The sequence below is a fragment of the Manacus candei genome, unplaced genomic scaffold (genome assembly GCF_025592945.1).
Source record: "Manacus candei isolate 608988 ecotype Guabito, Panama unplaced genomic scaffold, ASM2559294v1 h1tg000046l, whole genome shotgun sequence".
Lineage (NCBI taxonomy): Eukaryota > Metazoa > Chordata > Aves > Passeriformes > Pipridae > Manacus > Manacus candei.
The window spans coordinates 1,374,901-1,400,825 of NW_026138094.1; the positions used below are offsets into that span (position 1 = coordinate 1,374,901).

At 55.0% G+C, this 25,925-nt stretch overlaps 1 protein-coding gene across 1 annotated transcript; it reads left to right on the plus strand.

The window, feature by feature from the left end:
* On the plus strand, positions 1-25,302 carry RBPMS2 (RNA binding protein, mRNA processing factor 2). The gene is made up of 8 exons (XM_051796522.1): positions 1-214; positions 12,156-12,233; positions 12,873-12,911; positions 13,439-13,501; positions 14,288-14,438; positions 15,052-15,200; positions 23,701-23,770; positions 24,014-25,302. Exons 1-7 carry the CDS (start codon positions 155-157, stop codon positions 23,761-23,763), a joined length of 603 nt encoding a protein of 200 aa, XP_051652482.1. The 5' UTR covers positions 1-154; the 3' UTR covers positions 23,764-23,770; positions 24,014-25,302.
* The last annotated feature ends 623 nt before the right edge of the window (positions 25,303-25,925 follow it).

Below are 25,925 nucleotides of genomic sequence, written 5' to 3' on the forward strand. Positions count from 1 at the left end.
GCGCCGTCCCGGGACGCCGCATGTGAACCGGGAGGGCAGCGCCGCACCGCACCGCCCCGCACCGCCCCCGCGCACCGGCACCTCACCGGCACCCCGGCTCGGCCCTGCGGAGCTCCGGAGCAGCCGGCACCACCCCCTGCCCCGGCACCCCACCATGAGCAACCTCAACAAGGACACCGAGCACACCAACAGCGGCGGCAACGTCGAGGAGGAGGTGGGGACGGGACGGTGGGTTGGGGATGGAGCGCTGGGAAAACGGGAGCGGCGTCGGCACTGTGGCACCGGGGCGGCCGGGACTGGGGACGGAGCGGGTCAACGGAGCTGGGGCGCGACGGCGGCAGAGAACCGGGAGCGGCAGCGGGAGCAGGATGGGGCGGCGGGGGTGGAGCGCCAGGGTGTTGGGGGACGGGGGATGGAACGCGGCGCCGTCGGGTAACCGGGACTGGGGTGTCGGGGATGGAGCGCGGCGCCGTCGGGGACCAGGGAAGCGGCACTGGGGCGTCGGGGAAGCCGGGAAGGAGCGCAGTGCCGTGATCGCGGAACAGAGGACTCGACGCCGGGGCTGGACTCCCGGGCCGTCGGAGGACTGGAGCCTGGATGCCGAGGATGCCCTGGGCTGAGAAGCCGAGGCCGGGCTGTGGGAGCCGGAGTGCAGAGGTGTCGGGAAGTCGGCGCTGGGGCCCCCGGGCCGTCCCGAGGAGGGGTCGGAGCCGGGTGGGGCGAGTTCCTTGCTCAGCCCCGTGTTCCTGTAGCCCTGCAGGGCAGGGGGCTGGAAGGTCCCCGCTCACTCCAGTGAGCCCTCTCCCCAAGTCCCTGCAGCTTCTGGATCTAGCACTGTTCTACCTGTGTGGGCTGCAAGGGACGCAGCTGGACGATAGTGATGGAGTCCTTGCCTGTGTGCTGGCAGCCTGGCTGGGGCTGGAGGGCTGTGAGCTGCCCTGCCAGTGGTCCCCTTCCCCTGGATGCCATTACAAGCCAGAGCCTAGATGCTGCTGGACTCAGGGCTGGGAAGGCTAACAAGGGTTAGTTGTCTATAGCCACATGCCAGAGCTGAGCTTGCAACCCTCCATGTTTGCCCTTTGGCTGTCAGAGCCACTGGCTACTGTCATCACTGCACCCCTTGAGCGAGTGTTGGTGCAGTGGGTTTCCAGCTGCCCTCCATCTTGGAGAGGGCTCTGGAAAATGCCTGGTATCTGTAATGTTTTGCTGCAGTCCTCTGTGCCCGGCCCTCAGGACCGGGGAGGTGCTCAGTCCCCTCCCCTCGCTTTCCTCCGTGCGCTCGCGCCGCCGCAACATGGCGCCTGGCTTGCTCCACCACCCACTGGGGCCGGACTGGCCCTGAGTGCCAGCTGACTTGGGGCCATCGTGTCCCCTGAGCTTCAATCCCAGCAAGGGGGACCCGGGTAATGGGGTGGAATGGATTGGCAGGTGGTGGCCATAGCAATTCGGTCCCCAGTGCGGAGCAGGGCTTAAGTGATGCGCTGATGCGATGGGAGGTGAATGTGATGCTGCTGGTGGGATGTCCCAGCCTCACTGGGTGGCACTGGTGTGGGTGGGTTGAGAGCCAGAGCACCTGGGGCCCTGTGCCACTCCTGGTGTGGGGAGGCTCAGAAACAGGGGGTTTCACGGGCTGTGAACGCGTGCGCAGAAGACTCAATGCGGCTTCTTGATCTAATTATTCACTGGACTGCAAAGTCCCCCTAGGTTGCTGCCGCTTGGGGCATCCCATCCCATGGCATTGCTCCAGCTAGGCTGGTGCCTCATGGGTGGTGGTAGGGTGAGTTCATGGTGCTGGGGCAAAGCTGGTCCATTCCCCCATGCTGGGCGGTGGTTTGGCAAAGCAGGTGCTGCAGCATTTTGGGAGCCTGGAAATCCTTGCTCTTTGGAGAGGCTGGTCTTCCCAGGAATGGTGCTCAGTGACTGGAAAACCGAGTTAAAGATGGCATCTCTAGGGAATGGTGGGGGTTGAACGGAAGTGGCTCCTGCTCTCCATTGTGCTACCTCTGCATGTTTGTGGGGAGGGGGACGGTCCCATCCACCCTGCTGGATGGTCTGTGGCCTCACTGGGTGTGTCTGTCACCCTGCACCCACAGCTGCAGCAAAGGACCCACCACCCTAGAGGTGGCTGAGGGTGCCTGGGAGGTGGTACGTTGGGACTGGGGAGGGGATATGTCCCAATCCCTGGTGGACTTGCCGTTGTAAAGCCCTCTCTCTGCCAGGATCCACCATAAAAAATGCTGTGGGTGATGAGCACAGCTTGGGCTTCATGGTGGCTACTCTGAGCCTACAGGAGCCCTCTGAATGCTTGTTTTTCTGGTAGCTCCTTCTGGCTGACCAGGAGCCGTTCCTCACTGCAGAAGCTAATGGAGGCACAAGGAGTGACCTTGTGTTCAGCATCCAAGCATGGTCTAGGGGCCCAAATTCTTGTCCAGAGCTCCCCTTGATACAAATTGATAAATACGTTTAGAGTAAAGTGGAATCCTTCAGTCCCACTATACGCAGGAGGGTGTGCTGGAATATTTTCCCACACTGCATGGATAACACTGCCAGATCCTGGCGCTGTGGACACTCCTCCGTCCCCCCTGCCGTGTGCCTCCTTCGCCACCTCCCCGAGCCTTGGCAGAAGGGCTCCCTGTGCCCCAGATATGGCAAGGCGAAGCTCCCAAATTCAGCCTTTCCCTTTATCTTATCTGCGAGCCCCTGGATCTTGCAGCCGCTTCCTGGCCGGTGACATGCGGAGGACAGGAATGCCTCTCTCTCCTCTCGAGGTCGTTAACGGGAATGTTAAACAAACAGGGCCTAATGTCAGTCCCTGCTGTTCCTCACCAGACACCTCCCCAAACGTGGTCCCTCCCCACTTGCTGCTATCTTCTGTTTAATTTTCCAGGCAGCCGCCAATCTGCGTGACAGCATCTGTCCCAGTGCTCCTGAGGGGTGCTGTGAGATGGGCAGCTGCCTGGGTGCTGCACTCCCACCCCGGTGGCAGGCAGAGCTTTTTCTCGCAGCTGGAGGAGCTTTCTTGCTTCCTGTGAATACTGTGTGTTGTGTCCATGGCCATATTGCAATAAGGTGTGTTCGCCCTGCTCCCTTGGGTGCCTGATGCAGAAGTGTTGGTTCTACTCTGGAACTTCATCCTTGCTCTCCTAGGAGGTACCTTGGAGGCTGTAGGCCCAGAGGGAGTGTGAGAAATCTGGAGCTAGCTGTCTATGTGCCCAAACCAGGCAGCTGAAGTCTGTGGTTATCCTGTGTGCCCTCTTGGCTGGTCTCAAGGGCCTGATCGCAGCTCCATGAGTGGTGGCTGCTGCTGTTGTTGTAGAGCTTGGGCATCCTGGACTGCTAAAGGTAGAAAGCATCAAACGTGAGGTTGTGTAATGTGAGCAGAGACCAGATGAGGACCAGGAGAAGTTACCTGGCTAAATTCTGCTTGGAGAGGATTGTCTTAGGAAGAAATCCTTCTTTGTGAGGGGGTGAGGCCCTGGCACAGGTTGCCCAGAGAAGCTGTGGCTGCCCCATCCCTGGAAGTGTTCAAGGCCAGACTGGATGGGGTTTGGAGCAACCTGGTCTAGTGGAAGGTGTCCCTGCCCGTAGCTGGGAGTTGTAACAAGATGGTCTCTAGGGCCTCTTTCAACCTTAACCATTCTGTGATCTTCCCTATTGGTCCCTGGCAAGGCTGCAGTGTTCCCTGTTAGAGTCAGAAAGTGCCCTGTTGGGGAGGCAGAAGCTCTTGGCTCCCGGACAACCCCCTCTGTAGCAACTCCTTCATCCCTGTTTTTCCTTGGCTGCTGTGCACCAGGGCTGCCAGAATCGCCTGGGAATGCTGCTGGTGAGCAGGTTACGTGCTGGATGTCTGTAGCACTTCATGGACTGGTGCCAGGCATCTCTTGACTTCTGTAATCTCTGCTTGAGTGGACCTAGATACCTCGTGCATGTGTGGATTCCAACTCTCTGGCTGGAAACAAGCAAGGTTAATGTAAGTTCTGGATTCAAATATCTCTGTGACACTGCTCTCCACTATGAAGAATGTGAGGCTGTAGTGCTTACAGTCACCACTCACTAATCCTTCTGCACTTGGCCTGGCTGAAGCAGGATGGTGCCTCAGAGCTGTTTTCATGCATCCTAGAAGTCTCCTCAGTGTTAGATGCAGCTTTCTGTCAGTGACAAGATTGTTGGCTGAGCAGACACCCTGGAGTCACCATGCACACAGAGGTTCTGGGAACTGGTGTGTTCCCAGACCTCCTCTTGGTCTATCACTGAGTTGCTCTGACGGGGGGAGGGATATGGAAATCTCCCCATTGTCTCCTAGTATTCTGGTGCCTGTGAATACCCTCTGAAGGAGCTTTCTTCTTCTTTCTTGCTCTTTAAGTTTCTTAGACATGAGTCTGAGCATTAACATCCCAGTTAGTCCTGTGATGGGGGTAACTCCTTCCACCTGCCACTTGGCTGTGTAACTGGGGTAGTAAATGAGACTCAGCTGATGCCTAAAATTCAGGCTCTCAAAGAAACCTCTAAGACTTAGTTTCTGAGTTTTAGCAGGCAGGCATTCTTTATTGTGGCTTCAGAAATGAGTTTTCCTCCTCAGCTAATCTGAGGAGTTGCTGAGCAGAGCTTTCCCTAGTTGGCCTCAGAATGAAGGGGTTTTTGGTGGTGCCTGTCGAAGTTAGGAAGGGCCAATCCTGAAGGCTCCCTTGCTTTCCCCTCACCAAGATTGAAAGGATGCCCTTGGAGATGTCTGGGAGGTAGCTAAGAGTAGTTCAGGTTTTCCTGTCCTTCCTCATGGCTCTGCTAGAGGATCTGGTGCTGTGGGAATTCAAGAGTTGCTTGCTGGAACTGGTGTGGAAGGTTGTAGAGCCAAAAAGATCCTTTGGGCTTGCTGGTCTTGGCCATACCAAGTCATGGAGACTTTGCTGCTTGGATCACGGAGCAATTAGCAATGCCTGTCCTGGAGCTCAGAGTGCCTCAAATAAAGACTTCAGCTTGAAGTCTCACCATGGCATGAGTGTAGAAGTGAGGTGGTCAGACTTCACTACAATGCTCAACACCTTCTTGCACCACAAGGGATGCTGGAAACTGAATTCCTCCTGTGTGCCCAGCACTGTGGAGCTGGACCTTTGGAGGGGCAGGGTAATGGGACACTGGAGCTACAGAACTGTGTGATCTTGAGCCAGCTCAGCACATCCAATGAGGAAGGAGCAGTGGCATTAGGTGACCCTGCCCTTGGCATGGCAGAAATTGGTGCTGCAAGGTTTGGCAAGGATGCTTTGGCCACTGCCCCGTAGGGTCATAGTGGGGTTGGGTGACTGGAAACCTAAGGGCCCAGTCAGGTGGTCTTACCCATGGGGGGGATCTCCAGCACTGCTGTACAGCCCAGGAGAGACTGTGGGAACCTTGCACCTTCCTGTCTGGGATGGTGCCTTCCCTCCTGTGCTGCAGGAGGTGGTGAGAGGTTCTTGCATTGGTGTGGGGTCAGTCTTGGCACGTGTCCGTGTGTCAGAAGCTGTTGGCCTGGGGATGTGTGTCCTTCCCATCTGCTTCCAAGGGCAGAAGGCCAGTGTCTCCTGAAATGTGTAACTGCCCTGGGTCACCTGTACCAGTGGTCTGAAGTGCAGAACAAGCTATGGATTGTGAGAGCACCTAGAAGGGCATGTTGCAGGTTAGGGTTGGTATTTTTGGTCCATGTTTGAGTGGTGCAGCCCTTCCCTGCTACCCAGTGGCCTTGTCTTGCCAAGAGCTGGACTGATGCAATGGTGGCTTAGTCCTGTGGGTGCTTGTTATCCTCCTGGTGTCCCCAAGGATCTCCCTGTGTTTGGGGGTGATACTCCAATATTCACTGTCCACAGCTGAGAGCTGCTGTGAGCTTTTAGCTTACCATCACTTGGGTTTTGCTGTTGGGCCGTGGAGGTACCTGACCTGCTCCATGGGGCTGGGGCATGGCCAGTGGTGTGCTGTCCTGAATTGGGTTGATTTGAGGAGAGACTCATTTGCCTCTGGATGTGTCCTGGGAGGCACAAGACTGAAAAGTGCCCAGGAATCACTGTGTGGCAGGGCAAAGCAGATACAGATATAATTGCTTAAAGACCTGAGGTGAGAATGTTCCTTGTGGGGGTCCTGCACCCAGACTCATGTCTCCTACCAGCCTCTACTCTGAGCAGATACTTGTCTCACCTCTCTGCCTCCTGCCAGGAGAATGGATTGCTTGGGTGTGGGCAGGAGAAGCTGGTCCACAGCAGGTAAGGTCTGTGACTCCAGCCGATGGTGACTGGTGTCTGCAAGTCCCTGACATCATAGGGTGGCAAGTGTGGGTCTCTGGAGCCCACGGCTTAGTGTGGTGGCTGGGTAGTGCCAGTGTGGATGTGAGTGTCCTTCAGCATGTTGGTTGTGGTGCTTGTGCCTGTCTCCTGGCTTAGTGGACCTCTTGGCAAGGTGGAAGGTGACAATGACATCCTGAGGGTACTGAGCCAGCAACTTCCTGAGCTGGGAGCTGCCCCGTTGGACAATAATCTCTTAGGAACTGCAGGGCTGACCTTTCCAAATGTTTCATCAGCTTTGAACTCCTGTTGTGGTCCGAACACCTCCAGGTGCCATCCTTTCCATGAGATGCTGCAGAGACTCAGGGGATGGGACTTGATAGCACAGGGAAGCCTCCATGGCAGAGCCGCACCAGCAGTGCTTCCTCTGCCAGGGCCAAGGCTATTCTTGGGTACTATCCCGTTGTGCCTTATCAGCTCCCATGTGCTTCCTGCTTCCCCGGGCAGGGGCTGGTGCCTCTCCCTGCTTCCCCCTCACCCTGACCGCAGGGGTGGCTGAGCCCTGCTGACATCCCCCTGCCTGATGTGGGAGACAAGCAATGCTGAGGAGGGGCTGATCCATCGATGAGCAGTGTGAAACACCCCAGCCTTGGGGACAAAATGTTTGTGCACTTGGGCTTGCTTGTGGTCAGCCTCCCTCCCTCTGGGTAAGCAGGATGTTGTTCCTGGGATGTCTTTCATGCAAAAGGCTGATTTTGGAGGGAAATGCCTGAAGCCCCACCTTGCTTCAAGTGCTAGGAAGGTTCAAGGCACTCTTTCCCATCCGGGGATGGGTGAACATCTTTCTGGTGGCAAGGGAAGCTCTGTGCCTGCTTGGGGCTTCCTGGCTGGAGCAGCTTCTGGCCTGATCCTGCACTGGAGCTCAGTGCAGCCCTGTCTGAGGACATCAGGGCTCTGCCAGGGCTGGAATGGCAGCAGGAAGCCAGCTCTTGCCACCTCTCTGCTGATGAGGAGAGGGGAAACTGAAACACAGATCAGGGAAGGAGCCTGTTACAAGCCCCTTCTCTCAGTGTCTTGGCCCATGGTGTGGAGGCTGCCCTACTGTCCTGCTGAGCTGTCCCTTGCACAGACCACCATCTCTCTTCCCCAGTCTTCCCCTCCCCTGTGATTCCTGGGACTTAGATGCGCTGAGGAGCAAAACTGCCCCGTGCTGGGTCTCCCCCGTGCAGTGGCAGGACCTGCACTGAGAAGAAGGTGCTGTCCCATTTTACAGCCCCGCCGCTGGACTCTCGCGTTCCCCTCCCCGCAGCCCTGTTGTGCAAGCTCGCCTCCCTGATTTCGCTCCCGTGCCTTATAAGTCCCGGCTCCCGGGGCAGCCGCAGCCTCGCCGCATTCCAGCGGCCTCGCGTCAAGTGGCCCTGGCTGCACCGCCGTGGCCGGGACCGGGGCTCCGTGTGCCACTGCGGCTCTGCCGGTGGCCCCGGGTGCCTCAGAGGCACCCCGCTGGGATGCTCTCCTCTGGGAAAAGCTGGAGTCCACGTCCCTGAGCTGGGACATGTCCTGGCTGCCAGAAGTGGGGAGTGCCTTTAGGATGCTGCCATGGAGCTTCTCCCTGTCCTCAGCAGGATTACACAGGGCTGGTGGTGTAGGAAGAAGGTTCAATGGGCCTTGTGAGAACGAGTGGGAGATGGCTTGTCTGCAGGAAAAACTTGCATGCAGCTGGGGTAGCTTCCTGGAGAGGGGAGTGTCCAGTGGAACAGTGTTGGAGGAGACACTAGAACCCATTCCTGCTGTAGCTGTCCTCGGGTGTCTGGAATCACTGCTGGAAAAGGCTTGTGTGCTCCAGGTGCTGGGATTGTGGATCCAGGACCCGGCCAGTTTGGAGGGGCTGGAGTGGCCCCAGCTGTGTTGTGGGTGATGTAGCTGAAGGCCTGAACTCACAGAAGGGGAGGGTCAGCCTTACTGGTTCCCATGGGAAGAATCAGAGCAGTCTCCCAACAAAAACCCATCACCCACAGCAGCCTTGCAGGGGGTAGATACCTGTGCCCTTACATTGGGCACCTCTGACATCACCTGACCCTTGTTGGGCTGTGGGGCAGCCTCTGGCTCTGCTTAGGGCTCCCTTTTGAGAGCTCTTATTTAAAAGCAGTCATGGCCAGGAGCTGTGGATGCTGTAAGAACCATACTGACCCTCTGGTGGCACTGGAGCTGTGGCAGGTCGAGGTAGGTGCTGCTGCCTGGCTCCTTTGAGGGCTTGGTGTGAAGCTCCTGGGTGTGCTGGCACAAGGTGTGTGTCTCTTCAGGGAGATGCAGCTGTGCAAGGACTGACACTGAGAACTGAGGGCTGAATGGGTTTGTCCTTGTCCCTCCCTCCTCCTGCGTGGGAAGCTGTGCTGGGATCCTCCCTCTCTAAGAGATGGCCTAGATGGTCTTGTCCCTCCTGGCATGAATCCTGTTTTTCCGTGGCTCTCCTTCATCTCTGCCAGGTGTTTGGACTGGGGACATCCCAAGAGGGGCAGGGATGGGGCAGGGAGAGTGTTTTCTGCAGGGCCTGCAGCAGTGTGATCTTGCTGGGCTGTCCTAGGCAAGAGCTGCTCCCTGCCCTGCTTCCCTCTGTGCCTGTGTGTCCAGTTCACATCAGCCCTGGGTGGGATGGGGTTGTTCTCACCTGGTATCTGAGTGGGTGGCAGTAGAGCCCAAGAGCAAGCTTAGAATGTGGTATTCCTGGGGATCTGTTCCTGCTGAACGTCTGGATGTGCAGTTTGGCTCAGGCAGCTCCTGACCCAGCCCTGGATGGATATTTTTGGTGTTTGTTTTTTTTTTTTTTCTGTCCAGTGGCTTTTCGAGCTGTGCAGTGGGGAGATTCAAGATCTACATGGATCTGGTGTTTAGTGGCAGGGAGTTGAAGCAGGGCAATTATATTTTAGCAGAAGCTTACCCTGTCATGGCATATCGAGTGTGAGGTCTGAATGCCTAGATTTGTCAGTTCAGGGTGGTCCTACCGGCCTCTCAAAGCCTGCAGGACTTGGGCTGCAAAGGGCTGACCGGAGAGTTTCAGTTTGGTTAATTCACTGGAAGATGCTTGTTCAGATCCTGTTGCCCTCATCTACAGTTTGCTCTCTTTGCGAGCAGGGGAGGAGGCTGGACTAGGGCTGCTCTTGGTGCACAAGAGGCTCAGACTGCTGAGCTGCCTCCTGCTTTTCTTCTATGGGATAACCCAGATCTCCTTTGCTTTATGCCTGGTGTTAGAAGTGAACTTCCTCTGGCTTACCTCACTCTATCCATTGCATTATTGCTCAGGTCTCTCATCAGCTTCACCCTCCCTTCCCTGAATAACTTGGTCTCTCTTTCCCCTTACTCTTCTCTTGATCACTTATGGATGTGTTAAACTGCAGAGATCTTGGAAAACAAACCTCTTGGTCTTGTTGCTTCTAACAAGCTCTTCTGAGCAGGGACTTCTTTCTTAGTTTATCTTGCGTACACCCTCTTTGAGGTGGTTGGCCGGTGGCATTTGGGATTTCCCAGGCTTTGGGGTGATGCCAACCCTTGGTGGGCGCTGTGGCTTGGCTGTGGGACCCCCTTTCCAATGCTGTGGATGGTGGCAGACAGGACTTGGAGGCAAAGGGAATCCTTTGGCCTGTGAGAGAATGTTTCTTGTTCCCATCCTTGGCAGCAACTTACGCGTCTGGCGCTGGGAGCTTGTTACCTCTGGTACTGGGAGCTTGTTGCCCCTGACAAAGAGCTTTCCTGGGCACCTGCCTTGCTCTGTTCAGGCCACTGTAAGGGCTCCAAGTGCCGACTTCCCCTTCCCTGAGCCACTGCACAACTTCCATCCTGTCATGCCTGTCGCAAGGACTTACTGAGCGACGTGTCACGGGGCCATTTAGAGACCCAACAGGGATGCAGATTTCTATCTGCTCGGAAGAAACATCCATTCTGGGGGCTGAGCACACTCAGATCCTGAAATATTGAAAAGGGATGGAGCTTTCACATGGCTGAGGCACATGTGTGCCACCACACTCTGCAGTCCTCCCCTGCAAGAGATGGCCGTGGGTCTTCTGGGAATGCACTGCAGGCGCTCCTTGTGGCTCATGCCAGAACGCAAGCGCTGGAGTCTTCAAGGCATCCAGAAAACTGAGAAACAGTGACATTGCCCCCTCTGTCTGTGCATGGGGTGCCCCTGGAGTGAGACACTGAGGCATCAGATGAAGGGTGGCTGGGGTGGGGAGTCTGTTGGACCGAGCCTGGTGTGTTCCTGGAGTGCTCCACATAACATCCTGCTTTCCTAGGTAGGACAAAGCAAAGGTGCATGGTAAGGCCATCCATATTGAGAGGGATCAGGGGAGGGGATGGGAAGGATGCTCAGTGGCTGCATTCTCCAGTCTTGAGATGTGCTGGGCTGGAGAAGGGCTCCCCACACTGGTGGGGGGTGGTGGCAGCCCTCAGTCTCAGCATGCACAGAGAACACCCCAGCCTTCCACGATCACTGTCCATCCTGGGGGGCTTCAGCTGCCCCCTGAGTTGATGTGAAGGGTGTTTCTCTGCCTTGACAGGACTGTCCTGGGCACAGGAGGTCAAGGAGGTGAGTTTTCTTCTGCAAATAGAAGAAACTTCTCTGCTTGGAGGAATCTTGATCTGGCTGCCCCAGAGGAATTATGGAGTGCAGAGGCTCCCATGTTTTCATGTGCTCACTGTCTCTAGCCCAGGAGCAAGGCAAGTGTGTGCTGCTCAGTTTGATGGTAAAAGAGGTTTTGGGTACAACCCCTTTCCCTGGGGAAGGGGAAATGGCTGAGCAAAACCAAAAATGTGGGAGTAGAGTCCTTCTGCCCTGCAAATGTAATGGGGTCACTCCATACTGGAAGCAGGCCAGGAGATGGGCTCTGGCTTGAGGCTCCTGCTCCTTGTTAATGATGACGAGTGTCTTCATGACCCCCATTATGCATAACTTCCCTTTCCAGCTCTTTGCTGATTTACAAGAAGTCTCTGCAGCTTCATCATGCTGCTTCCTATGGAAACAGTCTGCCAGCCAGTGTGCAGGGAGAAAGTGGCCACAATGGACTGACTGTTGAGCAGAGTTCTACCAGGCCACGAGCCTTCAGCACTCTTCTTCCCGGCTATTCAAGTGAACTATTCTCTCTAATTTTAATGGATTATCTATTGAAATCCTCCTCTGGCACTGTGTTTTTTGCTTACACATGAGTGTGTTTGGACTTGGTCCATGACTTCTACAGCCTGGGAAGAGCAGCAGCCCTCAGGGCCTTGGTGCAACAGGGCTGCTGTTGGCAAGGCACAGCAGAACAAACACTGTGAGAATGGCTTTGGGAGAGACTTCTGAAGGGTCTGATGTGTGCTGGGGAAGGATCTGGGCCAGGACCCAAAAATCTTCCTCCAGTGATGTTGTAGGGCCCTTGTAGGTGTCAAAGGATGTGAGTGGAGTAGTGAAGTGTTTCTCAAAATTGAGGGCTATCTTTGAATTGATGACTGGAGTAAAGTGTCAGGATAGGCTTAGGAGAGGAGATCTAGTGTGTGATCTGTAGAAAGAGCTGGAGAGACAACTGGGTCTTCTGCTGGTTTCTTCTGGACCTTTGGGATGTGTCAAACTGTTAGTTCCTATGGAATATATGGTCTTTTCCAGTTTAACCATTAAGGATGTGGGCTGGTGATTGTGCCCTGATCAACCCAGGCCTTTCTGCTGGGCACTGAATTTTTGTAAAGATCTCCATGCTTTGTGGCAGGAATGAAAGGGCTGGGTGTCTTTTATCCTGGACAATGTTCCTCTAATGCAGGGAAGGGTTAGTGGACCTTTGGTTCAAGGTGTCCTACTCTTGCTGCACGTGGCTTCCAAGCTCTGTGCTCCCACGTTGGCACCAAGCACCTCCTTTCAGTAGAGCTCGTTGGCCTCTCCCCTAGGTACGGACGCTGTTTGTCAGTGGCCTTCCTGTGGATATCAAGCCCAGAGAGCTCTACCTGCTCTTCCGACCATTCAAGGTAAGGTCTTCAAATCTGATTTTTGGTGCTGAAGATGCTGTTTTGTGGATGACCTGGCAGCAAAGGTCTGTCAGGGGGAAGGGAGCATGATGTGGGAAGGTGGTGTCTATGCAAGCTTGGGGAACCTGAAGCCAACATGGTGTCCCTTGCTTGTGCTCAGATGGAGAACCTCCCCGGGAGCCTGCCATTGGAATCGTGCTGTCTCTAAGCCTGATGAAATCTGCTTGGACCAGCCCTCCCTTGGGGATGTATCCTGGTCCCCTAAACTCTCTATCCCTCTCTTATCACCACCTGGGCTATCCCTGGGGAAAGTTGGGGTTCCCTTGTCTGCACTCCTCTAGCACAGGGTGGGTGGTCTGTGCTCTATAGGCACTAGCCAGGGCAGGGTGCTCATCTTCATAGCTGGAAGGAGTGCTAGAAGATGGGATTTCTTCCCCAGGGGCCAGGATGGGATAGCTAAGATACCTACTCTGCCCTCAGTCTTCTCCTTTGGTGGGAAAGAAGTGTTACTGTCCCTGCTCCTGCTGCCTTATTGAGGGCTTGGTGCTACAGGAACTCCTGGGGCTGTCATGTCGTGTCTCAGTTGTAGCTTGGCTCCTTTGGGAGCCTGACACTGACTTGCTTTCTTCCCTCCTGCAGGGTTATGAAGGGTCACTGATCAAGCTGACTTCAAAGCAGGTACCTCCTTCTTCCAGCCTGGGTATTTTTGGCTTCTGCTAGAAAACCAGACGTGCCGGAAGGGGAGGGGGGATCCCGTTTTATTTTCAAACACTGTCTGGGATCAGCACCCTGTACACAGCTGAGTTCTGCTGACCCCACTGTCCTGGTGGTCCCAAGCATAAGCTGAATGTTTCCATGTCTTCTCTTGCTGCCCTGGGTGAGACTTGAGGCTTCAGCCTCACACCTTGTGCTGCCATCAGCCTTCCCTACTCCCATCCTGATCAAGGCAGCAGGCCCCCTATCTGGGGGCTATTGGGGTGAGTGGTGTCCCCACACGTGGGGATGCCAAAATGTTTTGGTGTGCTGGGAGAAGGCACAAAGTGGGAATCTTGGGCTGATGACCCAAGACCCTTCAAGCTCTGCCTGAAGCCCCTCTGCAGCTTTGGATGGTCTCCTTTGCTTGCTGTCTGGGGCAGAGGCAGGGGGAAGGTAGTCTGAGAAGTTGCAAGAGGCTTCAAAACTGAAATTGTTGTTATTTCTTTTAGCCAGTTGGTTTTGTGACCTTTGACAGCCGGGCTGGTGCTGAAGCAGCGAAGAACGCCTTGAATGTGAGTCCCCAAAGTGCTGGGGGACTGTGGGGGCTGGGGGCCACATGCCCTGCTGTAACTAGACCTGGAGCTGTGGGTTTGGCTTGGCTGTAGGATAGGACAGGAGGATCTCCCAGCTGTGCCTTTGAGTAAGGAAGCAAAACAGTCCTGCAGCATCACACCAGGGAAGCAGGAGAGCTGCTTAAGGCTGACATCAGCTGAGCAAATGGATGCAAGCTGTGTCCATGTTGTTTCTGACGGCTGGAAGACAGCTCTGGGGCCTCTGAGGGTGTGGGAAACTGTTGTTGCTCAAGAAGGTCTTGAGGATGATGGTCATCATGGGACCCAAAATAATCCCTATCCCATGTAGGCCTGCAGGAGTTGGTGGGATCTAGTCAGCAAGACATGGTTCTGCTCTGGTATAGACCTTGCCTTGGGCTCTGGTACACCTCTGCTCAGGCTGGCAGATGTAGTGGTACCATAGATGGGGGTTATACCAACTCGAGTACAGACAGGGTTATCTCAGCCCCAGCAGACAGATCTTTCCTGGCTGGTGTTGGCAGCCATAGTGGTTGATGAGCTGCACCTGAGGAGCAGAACTGTGTCCCTCATGTGGGAAGCAGTGGTCCTGGGCCAGCTAAACATAAAAATAAAAGCATGTGGGAGCTTGAGTGTTGCAGTGAGATGACAAAAATCTGGGTATGTGACTGCAGCATGGTGGCCTTAGTTCCCTGGTTCAGGGGAAAAGTCTGTGCTTGGATTGGAAGCTTCACGTCTGAGAGATTCCTGTTCTTTCTCCTGTGACAGGGCATCCGCTTCGACCCTGAGAACCCCCAGACCTTGCGGTTAGAGTTCGCTAAAGCCAACACAAAGATGGCCAAGAGCAAGCTGATGGCCACACCGAACCCCACCAATATCCACCCTGCCTTGGGTGCACACTTCATTGCACGGGACCCCTGTAAGTATGCTGGGAAGCGCTTGGAGATCGTTGCTGGTCCCCCCTGGGAATGCTGTCAGGGTGAAAGGAACCCCGATCCACATCTGCTTTGACTGAAACCTGCCTGGTGCAGAGAGGTTGGAGTTGCAGGAGAATAACAGACATCTGCTGAGGACAACACTAGAACTGTTGGGAGAGCAGAGTTGGTTTTGGTAGTTCAAGTGATACTGTAAATCCCTTAAATCATCCCTAGTTGTGAAACATCCCTGGGTGTGAAGCATAAAGAATGAGTGCTGTGCCATCACCCTTGGTGTGGCCTGGTAGGGTGAGCAGCCCCGCTGAGGATCATTGGGTGACGAGTGATGTCCTCTCTGAGAGCCCCCATCTTCTGTCCTGTGGCACCAGCCCTGTGCTGCATGTGTGAACCAGCCTGTCCAGAGCCTCTGTGGAGCATGTTCATGACCTCTTTTGGCAAGGCCGGGAGGTCAGAGGAGCAGCTGAGCACACAGATTTTGTACCTCATTGGGATGGCAGCACAAAGCTTTAGCCTGGGGTGGGAAATCCAGAGCCCGCCCCCAGAGCAGGCCTTTGGGGTGAGGTACTGAGGTCTGTCCCCTTGTCTCCTCCTGCACAGATGACCTGACTGGAGCGGCTCTGATCCCAGCGTCCCCTGAGGCGTGGGCTCCCTACCCCCTGTACACCACGGAGCTCACCCCTGCCATCCCCCACGCCGCCTTCACGTACCCGGCGGCCGCTGCTGCGGCTGCTGCTCTTCACGCTCAGGTGAGTCGCTCCCCACCTCCCGTGCCAGGATCCAGGCCCTCCTCTCTCCCTGCCCTGGTGCTCATTCCCGTGGTCTCTGCTTGCCAGTTTGACCCTGGCCTCTGCACCTTTGGCTCCTGGACAGAGCCTGTCCCTGGCTGTGGGCATGGGGGGCCCAGCCCCGAGCCAGCTGCAGGGGAGGGTCTGTGTGGCCGAGAGCAGGCAGAGCTGAGCCATGATTTCTGACCCTGCAGGTCCAGCCTGCTTTCCTGTGAGGGGCAGGCAGGTGGGAGGAAGCCAGGGCTTGATGTCTGGCTGACTCTGTTGGTCCCCATGGCCAGAGAACCATGTTGAGGGACTGCTGGGAGGAAATGCTACCTGTCAGCAAGTAAAATAGCTATGAAAGATCCTCCCTGAAGTCACAGCAAAGGCAACAGGCTCATCTTGGTGCTAAAACTGAGGGGCTCAACTGTGACCCAAGTGATTCAAACACTTTCAAAGCTGGAGAAGGGTGTCCTGCAGGAGATGAGTGACCAGAGCCTTGCCACAGTGAGGAATTATGATGGGACAGCCTGTTAACCACTTTGGGTGCAGGCTAGAGAGAAAGGTCATTCTGTGCATGAGCCTCTGGAAGTGCTGGTGGTGGTGCAACCAGCTACCTGGTGTCCCAGGGCTTGCTTGCTGACAGCTGGGGACGTAGAGATGCCTTTACTGGTCTGAAACTGGGAATCTTTAGGGTACAGAGACCAGCACAAAGTCCCTGAAACCATGGAATGCAAAGGGAAAGCCAAAACAGAAGCAGTGTCCTAATTCCAGGTTTAGGTGCTTGACTTGAAGCCCTTGTCAGGAGAAGCTGGAGCCCTGTCCCTGCCCTGCTCAGTGTTCCCAGCCAGTTGTGCTCTTCCTGCTTCTGTCTCTGCTCCCGTAGCGGTGCTGTGCGGGATTGGGGCAGTGGGACTGACCATTGGGGCTTAACCTCTGAGCTCTGCCTGCCAAGCAGGGCATTTGCCTCTGCTCTTCCCTGCTTAAATGGAGAGGAAGAGGAGCTGTGTCCACTCATCTTGTCCTCCTGGCTGGCAGTTAGCTCTGTTGGCCCTTTGGCGTCCTTGTGCTTCCAGCAAGCTTTGTGATGGTAACTGCCCAGCTTCAACCCAAGCTTGTTTCCCAAATGCCACATGGAAGGGGATGCAAACTCCTGGCCTCTGTCCTGCCCCCTCACACCTGCAGAACCCTCCTGCTTCTGCCCTTCTACAGGTGAGCTGGTGTTGTGCTGAAGTTCCCGTGGGGTAGGTGGGAATTATGTGGGGTTTAGGGCTGGACCAGGGACTGGGATGTTTTTCCAAGGACTTCCATAGCCAGGCTAGTCCTTCCCTGGGAGGCTTGTGCTTGCTGGTGTTTTCCAAAAGTGGTGGTGCCCATAACTAGAGGGGTGTGTTGTACTCCTCACTGACCCAGGAGAGCAGGTGTCTTCTTGCCCCTTGTGTGTAAGGTGGTGGAGCCAAGGTTGAATTGTCCCTGGAAGGGAGGACCAAGAAAAAACCCCTCCAACCTGGTTGAGGGAGGTGAAACACTTACTGCTGTTCCTTCAAAGATGGTCATTGGTGACTGTATGGGGACCCTGAGTGTGAGGGTTGGACACCAAAACTTTATGGAGCATGGTGGGGGAGAAGGAAAGAGGAAAGTTATCAAGGAGGCCTTCAGCCAGATCTTTACCCTCTGGGGTCTAAGTTTCTTCCCTCCAGTTGGCAAGTTACTAGTTTCAAAAGAGATTTTCTGGCCTGACTATAAAACCCTGAGACTCCAAGGAGCCCCCTGTGTAGGTAGAGCTCTCCCTGCCCAAGAGGGTCTATGGGTGGTGATGGCTCCCTTAGGAAGCCAGTGCAGCCCCTCCAGGCCGTGGCTGGACCCAGCTCTCTTCCCAAGAGGCTGCCAGCCACAACTGCTCCTCACTGTGCTGAGCCAGCGGTGACCTCGCAGGGGCACATTCTGGCACAGTATATGTTACCAATAAAGTTTTACGTGGTTAAACATTACTTGGGCTGGCAGCTGTGGGCTGCCCAGTCTCCAGGCTGGAGCCCTCTCCCTTGCAGAGCTGAGGCAGGGTGTAGTAAGTTAGGGAGGTGACTTTTGCTCACAGACTGGGCTAAAACCTGTGCCCTTAGTCCCAGTGTCCTGAGCCCTCTGCCCTCACTGTAGGGGTTGGCTTGCACATGTGATGGGTTCATGGGTTGTTCCCCAGGACAGCCACAGTTCTTTCTTCCGAGCCTGGTGTTGGCTGGAGGAGGTTCATGGGGATGGTGGAGCTGTAGCAGCTCCACAGCAATCAGCCCTGAGGCAGGAAAGCAGTTGGAGGCTGTAGCTAAACAGAGATCTTGTTGCAAGAGATTTAAACCTGAAGGGCTTGTCCTTTTGCAGCGCCAAGTTCAGCAAGGGGGAGAAGAGGTGGCTGCCCTTGGCCTCCTGAAGGGCTACCCAGAGGGTTGGCAGGAGAGATGAGGGGCAGGAGGTGGTGTGAGGCTGGCTTGGCCTTGGGAACCCTTGGTAAACCACTCCCAGATGAGACTGATGGCTGCTGCTCCCGGCACTGCTGCGCCACGGTGACGATCCTGGCGGGCACCAGGCAGCTGTAGCTGTGACTGCAGCCTGACCCTGCCCTGCTGGGGACTCTGCTGACTTTTAAGATTGTCCCATCTGCCTTCCCTCCCTCCCACCTTCTCTCAAATCCCTCCTTTGATGTCCCTAGTGAACTCCAGCCATGATGCCAGCGCAGGCTAGCCCTGAAGCTCAGAGCTGTCCCTGGACATGGGACACCCTAGTGATGCCTTATTGCAGCTAGTGGAGTGGCTGTACCACAGCTCCATTCCTAGAAGTGTTAAGCATGATGGCAGCCACATCTGGAAAGACTGGTAAGGTAACCATCTCTCCTCCAAGGTGCACCATGGGATTTGCAAGCTTCTGCCCATCTCTGTAGCCCGTATCTCCTTGGCAACCCAGTGCATGGGCCTCACGCTACCCACCCACCAGAGCCTGGGGAATGAGATACCAGGCCTTCTTTCTAACCCACATCTCCAACTTGGCAGCACATGACATGGCGCACACAGCATGGCACCATCTTACATCAGCTCCTCCCAGCTGAGCCAGGCTCAGCCAGGCCCCGCCGGTCAGAGGGGAGCAGCCCGGTTGAGCCAGGGCAGAGACCACCCTGCCACTTGGCGTGAAAGAAACCTGGTTTCTCCCCACCCTTGACCCTTTGAGGGCAACCAGAAATACACCTTGACCTCACTCCTGGCACACGGTGGGGGAGGTGAGTGACGTGATAGTGGTAGCACACGACTAAATTTTAGTGGGCACCTTAGACAACAGCACTTGCCGGTCACTTTGTTCCAGAATCGCATACCGGGACAGACCCTGCCCTTAATCATGGGTCTAATCTCACATCTTTCCTCTCCAGTTACTGGAAACGAAGCCAGTTCCTAGCTGGAGCTTGGCTTCTCTCTTGCAACCTGAAATCACAGGCAGGACACAGGTTGTGTGAGCTGTAACGGAGGGAATTGGCAGCCTGGGAGAGAGGGGAGTGGCATAGGAGACTGGGAGCTTGGGAAGAGGGAAGGTGGACTGGTTGGCAGGGAGATGGTTGATGTTTGACTGAAGGAGTCGAGTCCTGCCTCAGTTCTCCTTGCAGTGGTTCTGAGCAGACTTTTTTCCTCACTGTGCAAGTGATTTTGGGGAAAGAAGCCACCATGTTCCTGGAGCTCTTCTGCAAAGAGGTGCTTCTGGCTGTGGCTTCAGGACTCTGCTCTGGGCAGGGCTTGCCCTGGGAAACATGGGCTGGGCGCAGGATTGGCTCATAAGAGCATGAGTGAATCTGCTGGTGGCAGCCACATGGTGCTTGCTGACCTGTTGGATATCCAGAGCCAGGCAGGCCCTTGGAAGGCAGGGAGCCAGGTCATGGCTTGAAAGCTTGGAGATGCCAATCCTTTTAGGAAATGGGCTGCCCCGGGTGCCCTCGGGGCATCTGTGTTGCTGTTACCTTGTCGGGAGACTTTGAAGAGATAGCAGAGGTGTGTCTCTGATGCTGGAACCTGTCCAAGTGAGAGGTGGTTGGAAGGAGCAGTCCTGGATTGTGGGTGGTGGTGGTGCAAGAGGTTGGTACCCCAAAACCCCTTTCTCTGCAGCTAAGCTCTGACAGATCCTCCCTGGGATGGATGGAGACAGTGATGGATTTTCTGTCCTTAATAACTTCTTACCTCTTTATTTGGGTGGTTGTGTAGGGGCTTGGTAGGATTATTTTTTCTGGGCAAGCTCCATGCTTCCCAGGGGTGTGAAGCCTCTTCAAGACCTTCATGGTCGTAATGTCTTCCTAAATTCAAGTGACTCAGTGGTGGCATAGCTGACCAAGCAGCCCCAAGCCCTAGGCAGTTCTCTCCTAGCCACAGAAAAGCAGACAGGAGATGTTCCGAGCTCCACCAGGTACCTGCTGAGCAGCCGTCCTCACTAAATGGTGGGTGAACTGGACTGAGATGCCATCAGAAGAGACTTGTGGCCATCAGTGACTTTCCCTGCCTGGCTCAACCCAAAGGAAAGCAGCACAACTTGCTTCCACTCCAGGAAAAAGGGAAATGCTTGTTTGCTGCAATCTGTGAGGCGAGTGTGTCTCCATGAGCTGTAGGGGTACAAGGCATTGGATTGATGGATGGATGCCTGTCCAAACATTCCTAAGCAAGAGGATGGATCCGTGCCTGTCTTCTCCTGTGTGTTCCTCAGTCTGGTGTGGGATGATGTGCTGATCCTCCAGCTCTCTCTTGCTAGAACTGCCTGGGGAGACATGTGTGCTCAATCTGACTGCATCCTGCCTTCCTGATGGTGGGCTGAGCTGCTCAGGTCTCACACATCATGCCAGCATTTGGATGCTTGTTCCCATCTCCCTGGAGGACCCTGGAAGCAGGTGGCCTGGGTGCAGTGCCCGCTGCTGAGGCAGAAGGTGCGTGTCCAGTGTGCACTAATGGGTGAGGAGGTACCTTGTGGGTGCAGCTGCACCACTGTCCTGGCCTACCTGGGTCATGTTCCCACTGACTGTGTTTCCAGCTGGAGCAGAGCAGCTCTTACCAGCCATCAGCGTGGGTTGCCCAAGGCTCTCTCCTGGTGACCTTCAGCCGGGGGAGCAGTGACTGCGAGGCTGAGGATCTCAGCAGCACGAGTGAAGATGCTGCTCTGCATATGAGCAGCTGGCAACAAAACGCAGCTCTTGGATGTGTTGGTTGGATCCTACCAGCTCCCAGCAGCACAATGGAGTACTGTGTTCTTGCCTGTACCAGAAGCCTTTCTGGTCCCTGGGACTATTCCAGCTGTAGGGATAGCTCGGAGCTCCGAGAGCTGCTGGGGCTGCTTGCAGACCTAAAGGTAACTAAGGAGGAAAGGCAGGTCCTCCAAGTCAAAGGTGGCCTGAGGATAGATGGACCTGTATATTCAGTCCTTTCCCTCTTTCCTTCTGAAGGAATTGCTCTCCATGAGAATGGTGGGCAATGGATACTTAAATTCTGAGGGTAATTGGGAGAGACAAAGGAGGTCTTTACAAGGAGAGTGAAGTGCTGATGTGGTGTTTCTCTGCTGTATTTATCATTTCTTTGTGACTTTTAGGCAGCTGCTGCTGGTGTGCTGCAGCAAGTGAGGGGTGTATCAGCTGGCCTCTGGAAGGTGGCAGGTAGAGACACACATTTCTCCTCTCCAGCTCTTTTCTGGACAGATGTTGAAGGTGGCAGCATGAGGCTGCTGCAGTCAGCTGTCGGTTTCTGCCTCGTCCCTACAGGCGGGCGAGCAGGAGATGTTTCAGTGGTGTGACCAGCCTCCTTTCCAACTGTGAGCTAATGCTTCTCCAGAAACAACTGTGTCTCTTCCAGTAAAAACCTCCCTTGTTCTGCTTTCCTTGCCCAGTGCTGGACATCTCCATTCTTTCTCAGCTTCCTCCTTGACGGATGTAGTATGTTGAGGGGTGTGAAGAGAAAACTGCCTTGGCAGGTGCCTAAAGAGCGTGTCCTCTTGGCTGGCTACTGCCTCCGATCTGCTGCTTCCAGTGCTTTCTGCTGCCCTCAGAAACATCCCTCCTAGTGAGCTCCTGCCTCATCCCATCAAGCCCTTAATCTTTCTGTGGGCTGAAAGACATGGCAGGTCATTCCCTCGCCCTGACATCATGTCAGAGCCTTGGACTATACCCAGGATTGTCGCATCTGCAGGAGCTCCTGCTGGGCTCCAGGCTGAGCCTCTCTGGATACAGGGCTAGGCTGGTGGTCTGTGGGGCCACAGTGGGTTGGGCTGGGTGGGTTTGGTGTGTGAGCACTGGAGGACCTACAGGAGGAATGTGAGGAGAGGTGTCCATCAGCAGTGAAGGTTTATTAGTGCCAGAGCTATGAACAGTGTGTGTTTTAAGAGAAAAGCAGGATTTTTGTTGAAACTAGAGGTGCTGAGGCTCTGCATGTGGGGCAGAAGGTAGTTCAGACCCCTGAGGAGAGGCTGTAGGGCCACCAGGCTGAGGGAGTGGAGTGGGCTGTGCCGGCTCACACACGGCCCTGCTGCTCAGTGGAGCCCAGCGTGGGACGGAGGCGGCTCTCGGGGTTAAGCACTCGAAGCCTTGTGAACTAAGGGGGAGTTTCCTGTTGCTGCTGGGCAGGAGGAAACTGCTTCCAGCTGTTGAGGGGAGGGGTGCTGGAGTGGGAGACACTGGCCAGGGATGACGGCTGCTGGCTGCCGAGGAGATGTGGCTCTGCTGAGCAAGCACCTCCTGGTGACAGGGCTTGGGGGGAGCAACTGTCCTTGCTTTGGCAGCTGTTGTGGTGGCCCTGTAAAGTTGTCTGTGATGCTGCTGCCCACTATGAGCCTTCTGGTGGTGTCAGTGCAAGGGGACAGCAGTGTCTAGTGCAGCATGGTGGCCCTGACTGGGCAGCAAGGGCCCCTCTCACAGGCTAATGGAGAAGTGAAAACAGGCTGGGTGTGGCACCAAGACAGCACTTTGGTCCTGGCACTGGATGGGAGCCCTCTCTGGGGAGGAAGGTCTTGGTAATATTCATGTCCTCAAGGCTGGACTGACTGGTATGCACTTGGCTGCTGTGTCATGTAGTGAGGTATGGGGCCAGCTGAGAGCTGACTTAGTGGCACCCACTTGCCTTGTGAAAATGTCTGGCAAGAATCCAGCAGGTTATGGAGCCATAGAATGGTTTGGGTTGGAAGGGACCTTAAAGGGGGAGTTCTGCTGCTTTTCTCCCCATCTTAGAGCCAAGTCTATCATTCTGCTGGTTCCCAGAGCCCTGAATGTACCAAGCTGTGCTCCCCTGCCAGCAGCTGGGGAGGGAGGAGCATGGGATCACTGCTGTGCTCCAGCTCCCTTTGCAGCCAGCAGCAGAATGGAGCTCCACTCGCTGCTCCTGCTGCTGGTTCTGTGCTCAGTCAGGTGGCATGGGCTCGTCTCCTGCTGCTCCCAGGCATGGAGCTGCTAACACAGCCCAGCCTGACAACCAGCCTTGCTGACCTAGCAGAAGCATCTGGATGTCTCATGCTGCTGGATGTTGCCAGGTTTTCTGCGTCTCTTGATGGGCTGGAAAGTGTCTGTTCAGTTACTGTCCCTTGTCTGCTTGTTGAGGCCCCATGCAGCTCCTTCCTTGGTGAGAAGCAGGTCTGAGCAATAAGAAGTAGCAGCAAGGACCTGCCAGGGAAGCCTCCAAGCCTTGCTAGTTTGCAGCTCTACCAGGTTCTTCCCATGATGTGGTTTGCCTGCAGCTTGTTCTGGTGGCTGAGTTGTGACTCTGAGTCTCGCAGTGGTGGATGAGCCACTTCTTACCCATGTCATGCAGAGGCTGTCTGGTTTTAATGTGTAGTTTTAGATGCCTCCTTTGTCTGGCTGAGGGGGGAGCAGCCACCACCTTGGGGTGCTATGTGTTCGAAGTGAGCCCCTCTTCCCTGCTTGAGGCTGAACAGGGGGGAAAGAAGTAAACTTGGAGGGGGGGGGGGCAATGAGAGTGTGCTGGGGGTGAAGAGTCCCTCCTTGTGCCTGCTTCTGTAGTGGTGAACTTCATGGATAGCTCAGTGGTGAGGAGCTTCCCAAGCATGAAGAGTGGTGTGTGCTGTAAGTGAGCAGGGGCCAGGTGTGGGTGTGAATTTTGGGGCTGCCTTCTGGTTATGCCAATAGACAGAGAGTGCTCAAAGTGTTGAGACAAGCCCTGAGATGGGCTGCTGGCTTTCTTCTTGGACATGTGGGATCCTGCCGTGCTCCTTCAGGGAGGACCTGGCCAGGTCCCAGTGCCACCAGAGCTGGCCAGTGTGAGGCTGGCATGCTGGGCTGTGCCGGTGTGGTGCAGCCCCAGGATGAGATGCTACTCAAATAGTATTTGGGGCTCAACCTGGAGCCTCCTTTCCTGTACTGGAGACATCTTTTGATCCGTAGACTTTGCACACGGCTTGAAGGAGCTGAAGGTTTGTGCTCTGGTTGAAATAATCCTGGATCATGGACCTCTGCCGTGGCTTTCTTTTCCAGATGCGCTGGTATCCTCCCTCTGAAGCTACCCAGCAAGGATGGAAGTCTCGTCAGTTTTGTTAGTTCGTTAGTAAGTAATTAATTACTCTTGGAGCCAGATCCTTGTCCTGCTCTTCCTTGGGCTCTTGTGCGGGAGGAGGGATGGGAGCTCGAGCTCAGTCCTACACATCCCCCAAGGATGCAGTTGTGTTTCAGGGATGGGTTATGGGAGCGGGGGAACCCAGCGATCTCCGGGGTAGAGAGGGGGCCGTGGTGCTGCTCAGGGGGCGGATCCAGCCAGCCCCCCTCGTTCACGGCCGCTCCTCTCCCGCAGTGTCTCTCCTCGACTCGTGTTCCTCCCCCCTGCCTCTCCGCGGAGGGATGTGCCAGGGACGATCGCTCCGACTCCTCTCGGTTTGGTTTGCGGCCAGCGGACAAGGCGCCCGGCCCCGCCGCGCTCCCCCCGGACTGTGGGGTACCCCCTTCCCCGGACTGTGAAGCCGCCGCGGCCCCAGCCGTGGGGCTGTGCGCCGCCTCCATCCCCCTCTCCCTCCATCCTTCCCCCTGTCCATCCCCAGGACATCCTCCCTGACCGAGCTTCGCCGGCCGGCTGCGCCGAAACCCAGCCGGGGGGACTCGGTCCTGGGCTTCCCCGGGCTCGCCCTGCCCTGGGGGGCGGCTCGGCTGAAGGAATCGAAAGGCAAAATGGGTTTTGCATGTTTTCTGGCATGAATTAAAACACTTAACTTGTGTCTGTGTGAGTGTAAGTTTGTTTGTTCTAGCGTTTGTGTAACCGTTAGCAACAGGTCTTGGCCCAACGGATTGATCCATCAAGGTTTTCCTCTTGCTCCGGTGAAGACTTGGCTTTGAGAAATACTAACTGTCCTTGTCTCACCCTGTCTCCCACCTCTACCCTCCCCTCCCCAGGACGACCAGAAAAATTTGAAAAACGCCTTTTTTTCTTTTTTTTTTTTTTTTTCCTCCTCCTCCAAGTACAATGCACTGGGTTTCTGTTCTCATCCATTCTGCTCCTGTTTTAAAGTCAGGGTTATTATTTTTTTTTCTTCCTTCTTCAGACTTCTATATATAGAACGGCTGTAAAATATCTAACCTCTTTTTTGTTTTCCACATCCTTCTGATTGGAGAGCATCCAGTCCTGCCAAATAATCAGCCATCTTTATGGGAATACCGAACAAAAAAAATAAAAAGTACGAGTATTTTTGTACCATGTGTAATAAGGAAATATTTATGCATCATAAAGAATTTCTTGTGTGTTTGTGTGCAATTAATTATTATTATTATTATTAAAGAGAAATTGTAATCCTGTAAGATAAGTTAATGTTTAGTTAAAAGCTTGAAAGAGAAGGGTTGTCTTCTGTACCAATGATTCAGTCAGGCATAGTAAACAAGAAATTGTGCAATTTTTGTTTTAGCATCTTATTGCTTGGTATTGAAGTGCTTTAAGTATTATCTGACCATGGCTGTCTCGCTTGTATTAAAAGATTTGAGAATAAGTTGCTCTATAATTGCTGATCCTATGAGAATGTGAAACTGGATAATATATGAAATGCAACCAAAAAAAAAAAGAAAAAAATATATACCCAGAGGCTGCTGTGACTCTTTCTCTGGTCTCGTGTGTTTTCTTGTGGGCTTAGGGTAGGATGCTTCATGCTTGGTGTTACCCATGGCCTGTGCCCTCCCCACTTCCATTTCCCAGCCTGGAAGGAGGGGGGCTGATTTGGGATGCTGCTTTGGACCATCAGATGGCATCTTCCCCCACCCCCTCAGAGAAGGGCAAGTCCTTGCTGGCATGTGTTGGAGGGGTTGTTGGTGCTGAGCTCTGCTGGAGGCCTCTGAGAGGGCAGCCCTGAGCTTTTTTTGGGTGTTTTTGTTCCCCCTCCCAGCTTCTGGGGAGGCTGAGGCCTCTCCTTCGTGCCAGCAGTCAGCAAGGAGATGTCCATAGAAGGCAAATGTCCTCCACCACTGGAGCGTCGCCCTGGACTGCCCAGTTCCTACTCTGCTGCAGGACACCCTGGCCTGGGCTGCCCAAATCCTTCTGTGGCCTTGTCTGAACCCACCAAAGCAGCTGTGGGAATGGCAGCTGTGGGGCAGGGGGTGGTTGTCCCTGTGGGGTGTCCTGGGGTTTCCCTGCTGTGCCCAAGGAGCCCCTGGGGCTCAGCTCCCTGAGTCTCTGCCGTGGGCACTCCAAAGCCCTCCCACACAGCCTCCCGCCGCAGGGATCAGTG

What these genes read in the sequence shown, in the direction of transcription:
- RBPMS2 (XM_051796522.1), top strand. Translation starts at nt 155, where the DNA reads ATGAGCAACCTCAACAAGGACACCGAGCACACCAACAGCGGCGGCAAC. An exon ending in TCAAGCTGACTTCAAAGCAG is followed by an intron (nt 12,912 to 13,438) that starts GTACCTCCTTCT and finishes TATTTCTTTTAG; the next exon opens with CCAGTTGGTTTTGTGACCTT. An exon ending in CTGCTGCTCTTCACGCTCAG is followed by an intron (nt 15,201 to 23,700) that starts GTGAGTCGCTCC and finishes TTTCTTTTCCAG; the next exon opens with ATGCGCTGGTATCCTCCCTC.